This window comes from Carcharhinus amblyrhynchos, chromosome 2 (genome assembly GCF_965287045.1).
Source record: "Carcharhinus amblyrhynchos chromosome 2, sCarAmb.v2.hapA, whole genome shotgun sequence".
Lineage (NCBI taxonomy): Eukaryota > Metazoa > Chordata > Chondrichthyes > Carcharhiniformes > Carcharhinidae > Carcharhinus > Carcharhinus amblyrhynchos.
In genome coordinates this window covers 32226446-32242188 of record NC_137325.1, presented here as the reverse complement: position 1 = coordinate 32242188, position 15743 = coordinate 32226446, and the positions used below count along the sequence as shown (strand labels likewise).

At 41.7% G+C, this 15743-nt stretch overlaps 1 protein-coding gene across 1 annotated transcript in view; it reads left to right on the top strand.

Moving 5' to 3' along the window:
• Window positions 1-15743, top strand: part of cap2 (cyclase associated actin cytoskeleton regulatory protein 2) — a 206793-nt gene that overhangs the window by 178254 nt on the left and 12796 nt on the right. Inside the window, exons 8-9 of the mRNA XM_080204145.1 lie at window positions 7911-8076; window positions 14092-14267. Of these exons, the coding sequence (XP_080060271.1) occupies window positions 7911-8076; window positions 14092-14267 (342 nt within the window). The remainder of the gene's footprint in view (window positions 1-7910; window positions 8077-14091; window positions 14268-15743) is intronic.

The window sequence follows — 15743 nt, the reverse complement described above, 5'->3', positions numbered from 1 at the left end:
GCGTGTGGGTAGGAATTCAGGGACAAGAGGGAAACCTGGCTGGTCCCTTGCTGAGGCCTCGGATGGAAGAGGTGTGTTGGGCACTCATTGTCTTCCTCCACCCAAATGCCCCCTTCTTGCCTGGCTTTGCCATCAAGAAATCTACACACCTGCTCATCCACCCATCGAGTTTTCAGTCCCCTCTCTTCTGCTCCCTAGTAGGAAATCCCAGGCTTACCCGATCCAGTGGGCTTCTGCACTAAGTTTGTTGGGACTCCTTGCAATCCCAGCAGTGAACACGACTCCTGATGGCACTGCTGGGGCTACATATCTGTCAGCCAGTAAATTTGCTGACAGCTCTCTGAGGCAGGTCTCTTTTCCATGTGAGAGGCGGAAGGCCCACTTCCAGCCAATTAAGTCCCCAGAGCATCAAATGGCTGCAGAGCAGTCTCTTCAGGTGGGAAGTGTAAAAACAAAATGCAAACGGAGTTTGTGTGAATTGTTCCACTCTGCTCCTATTGCACACTGTAGGTTACAACAGTTTCAACATTGTAATCTAGCCAAACTACAGCTGCTGAATCAGTTCACCAAACCTATCTTTGGTGTGATTGTGAATCAAACTGCTGAGGGCTCCCAGTGTTTTGGAATGGAATCTTGGGTTTAACTAATTTACAAGAGAACAGTGCTGAGGAAATCCAGTGTATTGGCGACCACATGAGAGAGATGTTTATACATTGTAGTCAGGTTATGGCTCCATGGGCCCAATTTTTATCATTAAGTTGCACCTGTTTTCAGGTGCAAAAACTTGGTAAAATCAGGCATGAGGTGAGTAGCGCAATACGTGCCCGTCTCCACACTGGTTCCCCCTTTACCAAGGCCCGAAAATGGCACAATCAGGACCATGCCCAAAATGGGCGCAGTGTCATTTAAATGCATTTTAATTTGCTTAATGGGCTGCCTGCCCAAGCTCACCAGCACTTCCCTCTTTACCACCATATTCGCCCATCTAGAATCGGCGTGAAAGAGATGTGCTCCACAAAAATCCAATTTGGGCTCTCCAGTTAGTGAGGAGCTAAGTGCCAAGTATCCAACGGCTCTCTGCTGGGTGGGTGGGAGGGGGAGGTGAGTGAATCTGACAGCTCTCTGCTTGAGATCGGTTGGGGTAGGGGAAGGGGGGGTCTGCTGCCACTCTGCCTAAGATCAGTGAGGGAGAAGGGGGGGGTCCACTGCCACTCTGCCTATTATCAGTGAGGGGGAAGGGGAAGTCCACTGCCACTCTGCCTGTGATCGGTGAGGGGGAAGGGGTGGTCCACTGTCACTTTGCCTGAGATCAGTGGTGGGGAGGAGGGGCCCTCAATCGGTCTGGGTGGTGGAGGGATAAGAGGGTCAGTAATGTTGTGGGAATGGGGCAATATCAGTGGGGGCCAGGGGGTGGCATTATCTGGCCCGGGAGCAATGTGGCAGGAGAGCCATATTCTATCTATCTTTTCTGCACATATGCAGTTGGAGGCGCAGATTGGAGCTGGAGGATTTCGAACGCATTTACCCCACTCGCAGGCTTCTGCAGCATGATTCAGAACTGCTGGTATTTTTTCAGGCAGAATGTGTATGGGGGTGCCTGAGAACGGGTCTAAAAGTCAGATCTGAAACACTCCCAGTTTCAAGTCCACCCAGCACTTAGAATCATATCTCATGGGCTTGGTGATTTGCTGTCCTAGCAACTGAAGTGACTTGGTGATCCACCTCGTAAAAGTTTTCTGATGGAGTTTCTAGTGATATAACCAGGGTTGTGGTAAGAGGTGGTGAAAATGCTTTCTTTGTGCGTGTCTCCCCTGACAATGGAGGAGACACAACCCAAACCTTCCAAACTATCCACAGGAGAGGAGAGATTGCAGAGGGACATGGGAAGGAAATGTAAATATCAGATGAAAATAAATAACTGCAGTATATTTGTTTGGAACCTAACGTGACGTGAAACAAATCAACAGTTGTAAGTTTTACATTTGGCAACTTTTCAATATACGATTCTAAAGAAATGGCTTTAATTTACATTCAAATGTATCAGATGCAGTACATATCCTTGACTATATTGTGTAAGAAGAACATATCAGGTCCAGTCCACCCCTCTGGGGGGCCCCTAAAATTCTTACAAATAACAAATTAAATGACAGCTACTGTGAGCACAGAGATCAGTCTGGTGAACTATGGGTAACAGCTGTTGCAAACACAAACAGCTGAGGTAATCCTGTAAAGCTACGGCTTTTGCAGATGACGGTACACAGTCGCCTGATAAGCCCTAACTATTCTTTCTATCAGGGCCTTCAATTGTTACTCAGCCTCAGGCACAAAGCTCTGATTTCTACGCATCAGGGGCTTTTAGTGAGCCAATGAGAGACATTGATGACTGCTGCCTACATGGTAACTCCCAGCAAGTTCCTGACTGGGCACTTGCAGCTGACTGGCTGATAGTTACTTCACCTGACACCCAGCACACGTCTGTTTTAAATTAGTTTTGACACTGAGAGGAAACAAAGCCTTTGGTAGAAGCAAAAGGGGATCTGGAGGCGGAAGGGTTGACATGTAGCAAAAACTGGATTAAAGATTCTTAGGGCTTTGAACATCAAGAACCTGTAGGAATCCTTACACCATCCCTCACCAGCACATCCTTCCCACACATTATAGCACACACATTTAAGTAAAATGTAACAAGATGTGGATTTATAGAATATCTATGCACTGTATATAGAAAATTGTTTTGAAATGCTGTTAAATGTTTCGAAATGCTGTAAATTTGTAGGGACCCCTCATTTCTCGACCTTTTGGCTAAGATCAAGCGTAGAATCAAGTATGCGATGAAATGTAATGCCTGTTCTTCTCAGCTTGAATCTAGTATATCCCTTTTGTGGTACCATGAATTGGATTCAATTTGAATTTGAGTTTGTTTTTTGGAGGCGACAGGAGATGGATTAGGGGCCTGCCCAGTTCATTCTGCACATTGGCTTTGTAACTGAGATAGGAATAAAATTTTAAAATATATACACATACATATGTAGGGACCCTATACTAAGTCTTCTAACCACACGCCCAATTAGCCCCTGCATTAATTCACCAAGTTTCATTACAGTTTGCATTTATATAGTGCCTTTAAAGTAGTAAAAATATGCCTAAGTGCTGTGCAAAAAGATAATGTGACAAAGTTTGACTTTAAACTATGCAAAGTAATGTTAAAATATACGATCAGAAACTTGTTTTAAAGAGCAGCTGAAGGAAGATAGAGAGGTGTAATTCCAAAGCTGATAGCCTTGGCAGCTGAAAGTACAACTACCAATAATGTAATGATTAAAGTTAAAGAATCACAAGAGGCTAGAACTGGAGGAGTACAGAGGACTAAAGGAAGTTGCAAGAAGAGGGAAGGGATGAGGCCAGGGATAGATCTGGAGGAGGGAACTGAGTGTATGGTGTCGAAATTTGCTGATGACACCAAGATTGGTGGAACAGCAAATTGCGCGGAGGGTGTGGAGAGTCTGCAGAAGGATCTAGATAGGCTGGGCGAATGGGCCAGGAAATGGCAAATGGAATTTAATGTTGGCAAGTGCGAGGTGGTCCACTTTGGTAGGAATAATGGTAGGAAGGACTATTACTTACGTGGCGAAAAACTGCAGCAGGCGACGGTGCAGAGGGACCTCGGGGTCCTTGTGCATGAGTTGCAAAAACCCAGCCTGCAGGTGCAGCAGGTGGTCAGGAAGGCGAATGGGATGCTGGCCTTCATAGCGAGGGGGATTGAATATAAAAGTAGGGAGGTCTTGCTGCGGCTGTATAGGGCATTGGTGAGGCTGCAGCTGGAGTACTGTGTGCAGTTTTGGTCACCGCACTTACATAAGGATATTTTGGCCTTGGAGGGAGTGCAGAGGAGGTTTACTAGGCTGATGCCGGAGTTGAGGGGGTTGAGCTATGAGGAGAGGCTGAATAAACAAGGCTTGTACTCGTTAGAGTTTAGAAGAATGAGGGGAGAACTCATTGAGACATATAAGATGATGAATGGGATGGATAGGATAGAGGTGGAGAGACTCTTCCCGCTCAGAAAGGACAGTAGGACTAGGGGGCACAGCCTCAAGATAAAGGGGGGGCGGTTTAGAACGGAGTTGAGGAGGAACTTCTTCACTCAAAGGGTGGTGAATCTCTGGAATTCTCTGCCCGTTGAAGTGGTGGAGGCTGCCTCACTAAATATTTTTAAGACGCGGGTTGATGGGTTTTTGATAAGCGAGGGGATTAAGGGTTATGGGGAGAGGGCAGGAATGTGGAACTGAGCCACGACAGATCAGCCATGATCTTATTGAATGGCGGGGCAGGCTCAAAGGGCTAGATGGCCTACTCCTGCTCCTATTTCTTATGTTCTTATACTTTGAACACACCAATGAGGACTTTAAAATCAAGGTGTAGCTTAACCAGGAATCAGTGTGTTATGTGGGCAGCATGGTAGCACAGTGGTTAGCAGTGCTGCTTCATAGCTCCAGGGACCTGGGTTTGATTCCCAGCTTGAGTCACTGTCTGTGTAGAGTTTGTACGTTCTCCTTGTGTCTGCGTGGGTTTCCTCCTGGTGCTCCGGTTTCCTCCCACAGTCCAAAGATGTGCAGATTAGATTGATTGACTATGCTAAAATTGCCTCTTATTCTGAGGTGCGTAGGTTAGAGGGATTACTGTAGGGTTTCTATGATTCTGTGATATCAGCAAGATCAGGCATAATGGTGAACAGTACTTGATCGGAGTTGGAATATGGGCAGCATTTTTTGGATGAGCTCAAGTTTAAGTATTGAAATAGCTGAGTATGGATGTAACTATGGTTCAGTAGCAGATGTGCTGAGATAGGAATGGAGACAGGCTATCAAAAATTGTTGGCTGCTTCAGAATTTTTGTATTCATAGAGCCCTGTCTTGCTCAGTTATTTAAAATTCACTCCTGTAAAGACACTTCTGTTTTAATTGTACAGATTGTTATCTTTTCTTTACACATGGAACAGTTTATGCATTAGTTATAGGATTTGTCTACATATACAATAATTCAAGTTGAACTGTTTCATTGTGAGTCATAGGAAACTCAAAAATAAATTGAAAAGGAGAATCTCCGGACACACCATCCTCACTTGGAATTACATCGCTGTTCTTTCACTGTCACTGGGTCAAAATCCTGGAACTGCCTCCCTAACAGCCATGTGGGCTACCTACCCCACATAGAGTGCAGCGGTTCAAGGGCAGTTAGGGATGGACAATGAAAATGCTGGCCTCGCCTGTGGTGCCTACATCCAATGAAATTTTTTTTTAATAAATGCTAGTTATGGGAGCACTCATGTTAACTTGCACTTAATAACTAACCTATTAAGCTAGATCCTGTGTTGCACCAAAACAAAGTACTTTCATATAGGCCAAGGCTCCATGAGGAATGACTAATTTGATATTTAGTTTTAACAAGTAATGTATATTACTTGTATAAATGTAATGCAAGAATGTGGTGTACTTATTAAACCCAATTTGTCTACAACAATTACACCGCAACAATTTGCTAAGACTTCCTGACAGTACCTCCTAAACCTGTAACAACTACTACCTGGAAGGACAAGGGCAGCTGGTGCATTGAAATAGCATCACCTCCTGAGGTTTGTTCTAAGTCGCAAACCATTCCTTCATCATCTTTGGGTCAAGATCCTGGGACTGCCTAGTTAATAGCACTGTTAGAGTATCTGCACCTCCTGAATTGCAGTGATCAAGAAGAAATCTACGATGACCTTCTCATGGGTAATAAAATGCTGTCCCATGTCAGTGTCTATCAAAGCCTGAGAATTATAACATTAATAAAGTTCCTTTGTGGGGAGTGGGGTGTGCAGGGGGCATCATATGTTTAGTAATCATATTCACCAATAACTAGTCCTTAATACATTACTTTGTTATTTGGTTTTTTGTGTTTTTACTTCAGATTCTTTGCTTTACAACCAACTCATGAGGATGCTTGCTCAATCTCATTTACTCCTGATTCAGTACCAAAACACTTGATTGGCCAAATGCTCACTTTACCTATGTCACAAAGCATTTCCACAAAATTGTGCCTTCACAGACATCAGTTTCACTCATGCATTGTGTTTTATTTTAAATTGATGAGAGATAGACAGCGATGAATTAGTTGATGGCTGGTGCCTGCGAGGTAACTAGGCATCACCATTCAATTGGTTGCATATACAAAATAGCAAGCTTGAGGTCATTGGGCCCCTGACCTGCTCTGATTTAGCACGATCATGTTTGCAATGATATTGGCCTTAGTGCCACTTTCTTGCCTGCTACTGCCTTGTTCATCAAAAATCTAACAAATTTAATTGACAGATATCTCCCCAACCAGTATATCATTTGTTTAAAAATGGAAGTGATTGCAGCCTGGAGTAGCAGCTGGAAGATACTGTAAACAAACTTTAAATGATACAGATGTGGGAAACAGGGCATTTGTGAAAGGAAACTGATTTCTTTTGCTTTTGTGCAAAAGGACAGATGAAGCATCAGTATAATGGGTGGGATTTTCCAGGTATGCTCACCTTGAAACCAGAAAATCCTGCCTGAGGTCAATGGACGGGCGGAACGGGAAAATTCGCCCCAATGTCTCATTCAAAACGTGACACTTCAGACAGTGCAGCACTCCCTCTGTACCACACTGGAGTGTCAGCCTAGATTTTGTGCGCATGTCTCTGGAATGGGATTTGAACACACCACCTGACTCAGAGGTGAGAGTGCTACCTTTAGGCGAAAGTGGTGATTAGGACAGTTTCTTTCAGGTGTTTTCCCTGCAAATTGTATCAAAGTAAGATACAAGGTGTAGTCTTGTGCATGGTGGTTCATTCAAGATTCAGTCTGTGTACTATGGTGATAAGTCACTGGCCTTTTCTCCAAAATCGGCAGAGATGGATGTCAGGTGGGAAGAGCAGCATTGAAGCCTTGGAAGGCAAAGGCAGCTTTCTGTGCCATATAGTGCAGGACTTAGAAAAAATAAACTTGAAATCTAGGTTCCGTGACGTATAACTGGCAGGGCAGACTCTGATTCGTCTACAGGACTAGCAACTCAGATGATACACGGTACCATTTTTAAAGGCTGCCCAGCACACAGCAAACAAATCAGTTCACCCAGGTGCACCCTTGGCAGCCCCTGACACTACCCTGGCATCAGGCTAGCAGTACCATGGCAAGACCTCCTGGGCACTCACTTGAGTTCTCCTGGGAGTAATGTTTGCCTGGAGCACAGCTTCAAAGACCCATGGGGCTGCATGTCATTCTGCCATCACACCTTCGTGGATGGATTTTTTTCATGTGGGCTGGCGTATGGGTCTGATAATATGTAAATTTATTATAATGACGTTCCTGTAGTTGAACATCGGAATATGCAGTATGTCACTGATGAGAGGGAGGGGACAATCATGTCATGCTTTCATGCCGAAGTAAAATGTGACTTTGCACTTCTCGCCATATTTTCCACTCCCATCGCCAGACCCGTCCAACAGTAGTGAAATGTCCCAGTCACTGTTACTGCAGACTCTGGCAGAAAGACTGGGGAAATGGGAAGCGAAAGAGGAGAGGACATAGAAAGTAGTCATGAGAATTGAGAAACCTGTTAGGACAAAGTAAAGAATTACAAATCACCAAACAATTACAAGTCCAAATCCCTGCTTCAGTACTGACTAAGCATTCCTTGATTGGAGTACATTTACTGTCTAAATTCAGTTCTCTTTAGTGGGGTGGTGAGAAATAATTATTTTGCAGAACATCAGGCCTGCAGTTTGCTGAAGTGAAAATGAAATGAAGATGCTGTGCAGTCATTTTAGGATGAATAATGAACAGTTGGGTGCCAACTGTTATGCTGTTACAATAGTAGCTGAAAGTTTGTTTTTCCTATGTTTTCAGGGTCTTGCTGCATCTAGACCATCTTGTGGACCTTGTCCCCCGCCTCCACCTCCTCCCCCTCCTGGGCCCCCTCCAGTCCTACTGTCGGAAACATCAAAAGATGAGGCATCTGAGGCACGTTCCCAACTCTTCGCTCAGCTTAATCAAGGAGAGGGAATCACTAAAGGTGGGAATATCAGCATAATTATCATTATTTTCACATGATACTGGGGAGCAGGATTGTCAGATGTTATCAGCAATATTTTGTTATTAACTTGGCTACTGCATATTTACAAACAAGTATTTTAAGTACATTCTCGTTCAATCATTTGTTGATGTATGACTCTATTCTGTTGTTTTAAATAGTAGTTTGCAGAACTATGGGTATATCAACAAGCCACTCAATCTAATGAGATGCCTGTAATAAAAACAGAATCCTGCAAATGCTGGAGATTTGAAATAAAAGCAGAAAGTGCTAGAAAACCTCAGCCAGTCGAGCAGCATCTGTGGAGAGAGAAACAAGTTCATGGCCAGGTCTCGTACACCCCACCATCACTGCCAGCAGAACAGGAGAATCCCTGAAACAGGCAAGATTGGAGAATTCCAGTCCATGTTTTGAGTCCACTATGATTCTTATTCAGGACTCCTGAACCATCAGTTGGACTAGTGATCTGGTAACATGAGCTTAAATCTCAACATAGCAGTCGAAGAATTTAAATGCCATTGATTAAATAAATTGGGAGTGTGATTTTAAAGAAAAGCTGGTATCAGTAAATGTGACCACGAAACTACTGGATTGTTGTAAAAACCCAACTTGGTTTACTAATGTGCTTTAGGAAAAGAAATCTATGATCCTTAACTGGTTTGTCCTACATGTGACTCTATATGCGCAGAAATGTGATTAATCTAAAACTGTTCTTTGAAATAGCCTAGCAAACTATTACATTATATTGAGGTGAGCAGTAAATGCTGGTCTTGCGAGGGACCCTATTTCACCTTTGTTGTTTTTATATATGGTTATTGCTTAAAAGCACGTGCGCATGAGCAGTCATTTCTAAATTACTCATTGAAACCTACTTGCAACTGATGGACCTTCTCTACAAGTTGTCAGGGATAGCTACAGACAAATGGATGAAGAAAACCACATTAGTGACCTATATGGGCAGGATTATTTATCAAAGATCATTGTTGTGACTTTGAACCCGCATTCTTCACAAGCACAAACAGCTCAGGAAATGAGACTCTTGTCAGCGAGATCTTACTTTCCAATTCACCCACTCCCACCCCAGTCCTTGAGGCCCTGTAAAATCCTAGCCGTAACTCTCTTTGTCTCTCCACAGATGCTGCCAGAGCTGCTAAGTATTTCCAGCATTTTCTGCTTATTTTACACACACCCAGCATCTGCAGTACATTGACTTTGTATGGGATCTTATTGTTGGTCTTGCTCAAAGATTTCCAAATGCTAAGTGGCATATTTTAAAGAAATTGAAACTCATGCGTCTATTAGAATAACTGTCTCAAAAAGCCTCCTGGTGCTTCACAGAGAATTAATTACATTGTGCAGTTGCTGTTGTCATGCTGGTCAATGCAGCCCCTGCATTGTGCACAGGAACAACGCGTTTTGATGGCTTTGGTTGGGAAAAATATTTGCTCCAATACAGCAAGAACTCCCAGCGTTTCAAAGAATGCTGTAAGATCCTTATGGTCCTTCGCAACTAATGACAGCGCCTCATTATCTCAACGAAAAGAACAAAACACCTCTAATAGAGGCGACACGTGGCACAGTGGTTAGCACTGCTGCATCACAGTACCAGGGACCTGAGTTTGATTCCCAGCTTGGGTCACTTGGGCATGTTCTCCTCGTGTCTGTGTGGGTTTCCTCCAGGTGCTCCAGTTTCTCCTCTCTCAGTTCAAAAGATGTGCTGGTTAGTTGCACTGGCCATGCTAAATTCTCCCTCAGTGTACCTGAACAAGCACCAGAATGTAGCGACTAGGGGGTTTTCACAATAACATCATTGCAGTGTTAATGTAAGCCTACTTGTGACATTACTAAATAAAGTTTTTTTTTAATTTAGAACTTTAATAATGGAGCGCTCCTACAGTAGTGCGCCAAAGTTAAATGTTTTACAGGCAGTGATAAAAGCTGTGCAACCTTCTGAGGCAAGAGCTCCATCCATCTAACTTGATCATTTTGAAGTTTGTAATTTATCGATTAAAATATTAAATAATTAAAAGTAGATGAAACAGGTGTACCCGCTAATATTTTAGAAAGTTTTGTGGATACCATTAAATAAAGAGAAATTTGGGATAATATGGAAAGGCTAGTCTTTCCTGATGTATAACTTAAAATGAGAACTTTTGAAATTAAACCATCACTCCATGTAAATTCATTAACTTTAACACAAGTGACACAAGGTTGTGCTAAATTAAGATAAAAAATCAGCTGTAAAAGATTTCAAATAAAGAGAAGCTTCTTCATACAGGGAGTTGTGAGGCTGTGAAATCCACTTTCAATTTTAATGATTGAAGCAAAAATTGTATCAATTCATCATTAAATTATTTGAAGTAAAAATGAATGAAATGATATAGAACCAGGATGGGTATAATGATTCAGACCAATTGCGTGGAGGAATAAATGTTGACAGGGTCTTGTTGAGAAAAAGACTGTTTTCAAGTTGTACCTTTATGTGTAACTCATAGAAAATCATGAAAATCCTTGCCTGTTATCTTGAGGGAGCAGCTTGTTAAATCTGTCTCCTAGCAGTCGGGAATATGAGATGTGTGCACCCTCTAGAGGCAAGAGTGGAAATTTTTAGGATGTTAACTCTCACATGAACAATTTTTAAAAAATGAATCAAGACTATGTCACTTAGGGGAATAACTATGAGAATTTCTCATATGTTTATCTCAGCCTTAAATATGTTCAAACATAGAGCGTCTACAACTGTCTGGGATAGAGAATTCCAAAGATTCATAATCCTCTGAGTGAAGAAATTTCTCCTTGCTTCAAACCAAACGATCGGTCCCTTATTCAGATCCTGTGCCCCAGCCCGGAATTAGTAATATCTTACCAAGAATATCCAGTTAGTGACTGAGTCAATTTGAAGGTTGTAGCCTCAATCCCTGATTTACTAGTAGTAAAGTTTCTACAACTAACCTCAGTATCCCTGGACCAGCAAAAGCAAATAAACATCAACTTAACATATCATTATCCAACAACTCCTATTTTTAGAGTATGAGTCTGTTTGAGTATAGACATGTGCACATGTTTGCAACAGTTGGTAACTCCAGGCTCAGTCATGATGCTTCCTGAAGCTAAATAAGCTGCCAACGTTATTGAAACTCTAACCTGAATTCAAGTTGCCTCTCCAAAGAGAGGAGACTCCAATCCGTTGAACAATGACGATTCTGGATACTAATAAAATAAAACTGAACATGAGGAATTGAGAAGCAAAAATCATTCTCAGAATAATTAAATAACAAATTTACTTAGTACCTTTCATGTCCTCCAGATGCTACAAATGGCGTCCTATGAATTACTTTTTAAATTTAGCCATTTGCTTTATAAGCAATCACGGCAACTATTTGCATACAACAGCTTTGAAATAATGACTAATTAATCAGTTTTGGTGATGACAATTAGAGAAGAGATGTTGACCAGAGCACTGGAGAGAACACCCCTGTTTCTTTTTAAATAAACAGAACCATAAGATTTGTCAGAAAGACAGGGGGTTGAATTTTCAATCCATGGTCCCAATGCCAGGATGAATTTCAGGTCGGAAACCTGGGAAATGCTGGTCACAGGACGTGAAAAGTGATTTTGGAGGACACTACCAATTAATTGGAATAATGGGAGATTTTCCAACAATGAAAGATCAGCTGCCCCAGTGTCAGAGGTGGGAGCTGCCGATGTAGAGAGATGATGGAGACATCCTCTGAAAGCATTTTGCAGGACTGTCGTTGTGGATGGGAAGTCCCTCTACTGGAGATATCCTTGCAAGATGGAGTGCTGGCCCCAGGCCTAGTGCCTCCACCCCTCAGCTGCGTTTTGGCCTCAGCTGGGGCCTACATGCCAAAGTGAAAACTCTGGTTGGTTTCCAAGTGGCCTTAACAGGGCTTTTAAGTCCTTTAATTGGTTGTAAGAGCATGTTGACAAACCAGCATACCAACCAGTTATGGGAAGTTGCTGTCCTCCCAATCCATCCTGGACCTCAATTTGACATCGTATCTGAAAGATATAGGTAGGGCAGTACTAGATTCAATATTCAAGTACCTTGAGTGGCCTTTGAATGTAAGACCTTATGACTAGGGGCTGCATCTAGTGGCCCAATTCGCCATGGATGCAAAATCTCGTTTTGCCCACTAAATCTTGCAGGAGGGCCGACACGGAATTTGTGCTGGCGAGATCTCATCTTGAAGTTTTTCCCCTCCCGGTGGGTGATGTGATCAGGTTTACTCCAGGGGTTGAGAGACAAGGTTGAGCATTACCCCTTCGCACTGCCAAGTGAACACATGAAGGGGCAGTGCCAAGAGGGCTCTGGCAGAAGGGTCCATTGACCGGAGGGTTCCCCTTGTGTATGGTGAGGAAGTGACAAGGGAGAGCCTCAATGTTGGACGGAGGGTGGATCCTGATCTCTGTGGAGGGCTGTGGGGTTTGTTTTATGTAATTTTGGAATTGGAGCAACCTTTAAAAACACTGCCCCAATCTTAGGATCCCAGCTTTGCCAATGTATTTACTCTGCACCCCGCCCCCCCACCCACTCCAAGCTGCCGTGTGATCCTCGCCAGCACTTTGAAATTGCTTTAGAGTGCTATTTAATCAGCCAAGAAACATTGTCTGAACCAGCAAGTTTTACACAGCCTTTCTCACCTGATCAAGCACTCTGTGCACTTTTTGGTAAACATCGTCCTCAGTGAGATTGCTACCAGCAAGACAAGGCTGAAACTTGTCAAAAAAATTGTAGCCCTTGTGTATCCAGAAATATTGGTCGTGTGTGTGTGTGTGTGTGTGTGTCCCACATTTTGCCGCATGTTTTTCTTAATCCTGTGCAAGATTTCTGACTTCTGAATGATTTTGCTACAAAGTTTAGATTACTTCAGCTCTAAGGAAACTGTTGTGTTCATATTCGTTGAATAAACAGGCCACCAATTCCAGCAATAAACCAGCTGTGTTAAACTATAGAAAATGGACATTCATTTCAAGTATGTTCAGTTATTAGTTGACTAGGAATAAGGGACTTATGTGGAGACTAGAGAAGCTGAGATTGTGTTCCTTAGTGCAAAGAAGATTAAGTGGAGATTTAGTAGAGGTGTTCAAAGTTATGAAAGGATATTGATAGAGTAAATGAGCAAAAGCCTCTTCCACTGCTGCATGGTTTTGGTAACTAGAAGACATAAATTTAAGTTAATTGACAAATGAACCAGAGGTGAGATTAGATTCTATTTTACACAGTAAGTAGTTATAATCTGGAAAGTATTACCTGAAGGCTTATGGAAGCAGATTCAAAAGAAACTTTGAAAAGGAAATTGGATAAATACTTGAATTGGAAAAAATGAAGGACAGTGGAGAAAGAGTAGGGAAGTGGGACTAAGTGGATAGTTCTTACAAAGATTCAGCACAAGTGTGATGGGCTGAATGGCTTCTTTCTGTGCTGTATATTCTATTTGATTTAATTTATTATTGTTACGTTATTAGCATACAGTGAAAAGTATTGTTTCTTGCGCGCTGTACAGGCAGAGCATACCGTTCATAGGGGGAAATGAGAGAGTGCAGAATGTAGTGTTACAATCATAGTTAGGATGGAGAGAGAGATCAACTTAAAGTAAGGTAGGTCCATTCAAAAGTCTAACGGCAGCAGGGATGAACCTGTCCTTGAGTCAGTTGGTACGTGACCTCAGACTTTTGTATCTTTTTCCCAATGGAAGAAGGTGGAAGAGAGAATGTCCGGGATGCGTGAGGTCCTTAATTATGCTGGCTGCTTTGCCAAGGCAGTGGCAAAGCTGTAAGTTTTGTGCTGTATTATAATGTCCTGATTTTTGTAATTATTGAAACTGATGTAGTTTAATATTGAACTTCAGCGCTTTAAAATAATGAGATGAATATAAATGTTGAATACTTTACTTTTTGGTTTGGTTGCTGATTCAATAAACCAAGCAGTTTTCTTAGCAACTAATTGATATTTCTCTCTGTCTTACTTCTGAGGTCTCCGCCACGTCCCCGATGACCAGAAGAGCCACAAGAATCCAAATCTCCGTCAACGGAGTGGAATTATCAATTCCCCATCAAAGAGTCCCTTGATCAGTCCTACATCTCCCATGTCCCCTCCACAACAGCTGAGAACGCCTGTGCTGGAGCTGGAAGGAAAGAAGTGGAAAGTGGTAAATAGAATAAAGTTATTGATCTGTATATCTATGGTATTAATGTCAAGATTTAAATTACAATATCTTACAACCAAGTACTGATGGATGGTATTCCATTCACAGAAGGAAAGAACTTGCATGTATAATTAACCATCTGTTGGTGATGTCAACTTTACCTTCTTGTCTGCCCCTTATAACCCTCGACTCTCTTGTTTAACAAAAATCTTCAATAGATTCAATGACCCAGCATCTACTTCTATTTCGAGAAGAAAACTCCACATTCAAACGGTCCTTTTGCATGTCTTGTCAAATTCAACGAGTTTTGGGAGCTAGGCGATATGGTTATTGCTACTGGGGTCTCAAACACTGTTGGCAGATAATTATCATTGAGACACAAGTTTCCATTGGAAATTTCTGTCCCCAAATTTAGACCACACAAATTAATTAAAAGCAGAACTGAGTGATGTATCACAAAATTGATATACTTTAGAAATCTTATTTGTTTCAGTTGACCATTTTGTAAAATAGAAACCACAAAATATAGACTCAAATGTCAAAAGATTTCACTGTTCACTTGGACACATTTTCAAGGCGATTACCTGAAACCATGGTATAATGCTTAATGATTGAGTCCTCAGAAGGGAACATTTATTGATTCACTTACTGCAACAAACATCCCCACCCAGCTTGGTATAGGGTGCTGTCTAAACCACAAATCTGTTTGTTTTCAATGACAAGATGGACAGTGGTGTTCATGCACATAAAGTACAATTAAAACCAGCACAACCTATTTCAAGTTACAATTACTTGATATAAAGCTATTTAGATAAATTGTGAAGGTATAGTTACCACTCCTCTGTTGCTTTCCAACTGTACTTTTGGGTTTTGATTCATGCATGCAGTTTCTGAAAAAAAATGTGCACTGTTGAATGAATAATAACATCCCACAATTTACAGTAAAATAACAGTCAATGCTCCATTACTTGTTTCTGTTTATCTGAACATTAGAAATTCTTCCATTCACTATCTTCCATTTAAATCATTTATAAGCTCTCTTTTTTAGCATTCTGAAAATAATCCAGATGGAACTTGGTGTAAAAAAAAAGCAATGGGGATGTGGATTTAATTAAGTTTTTGTTCATTAAATAAGCATTAGAATAGGAGAGTGTATTTAAAATGCTTAAGATTTTTCATCTCTCACAGAAAGAACCTTTGCAAAAAAAATTGTTTTTAAAACATAGTAGCCTTTTAATTTAACTTTTTTGGCTAACTTTAGTGAAATTGACAGTAATTGTTCCTGACTGTCATTTACTTTATGATCACCAATACAGTACTCAGTGTTGTACAAAGCACAATAGTGACATCTAGTGTTAGTGAGCCATCTTAGTAGTACAACATCGTTTCGTTGATCCATTTTAGATAAAGCTATCCCAAAACAGCTTCTTGTTTCTTTTTGAAAGACATTTGTTTGACACTATTTGTTAGACTGTGCAT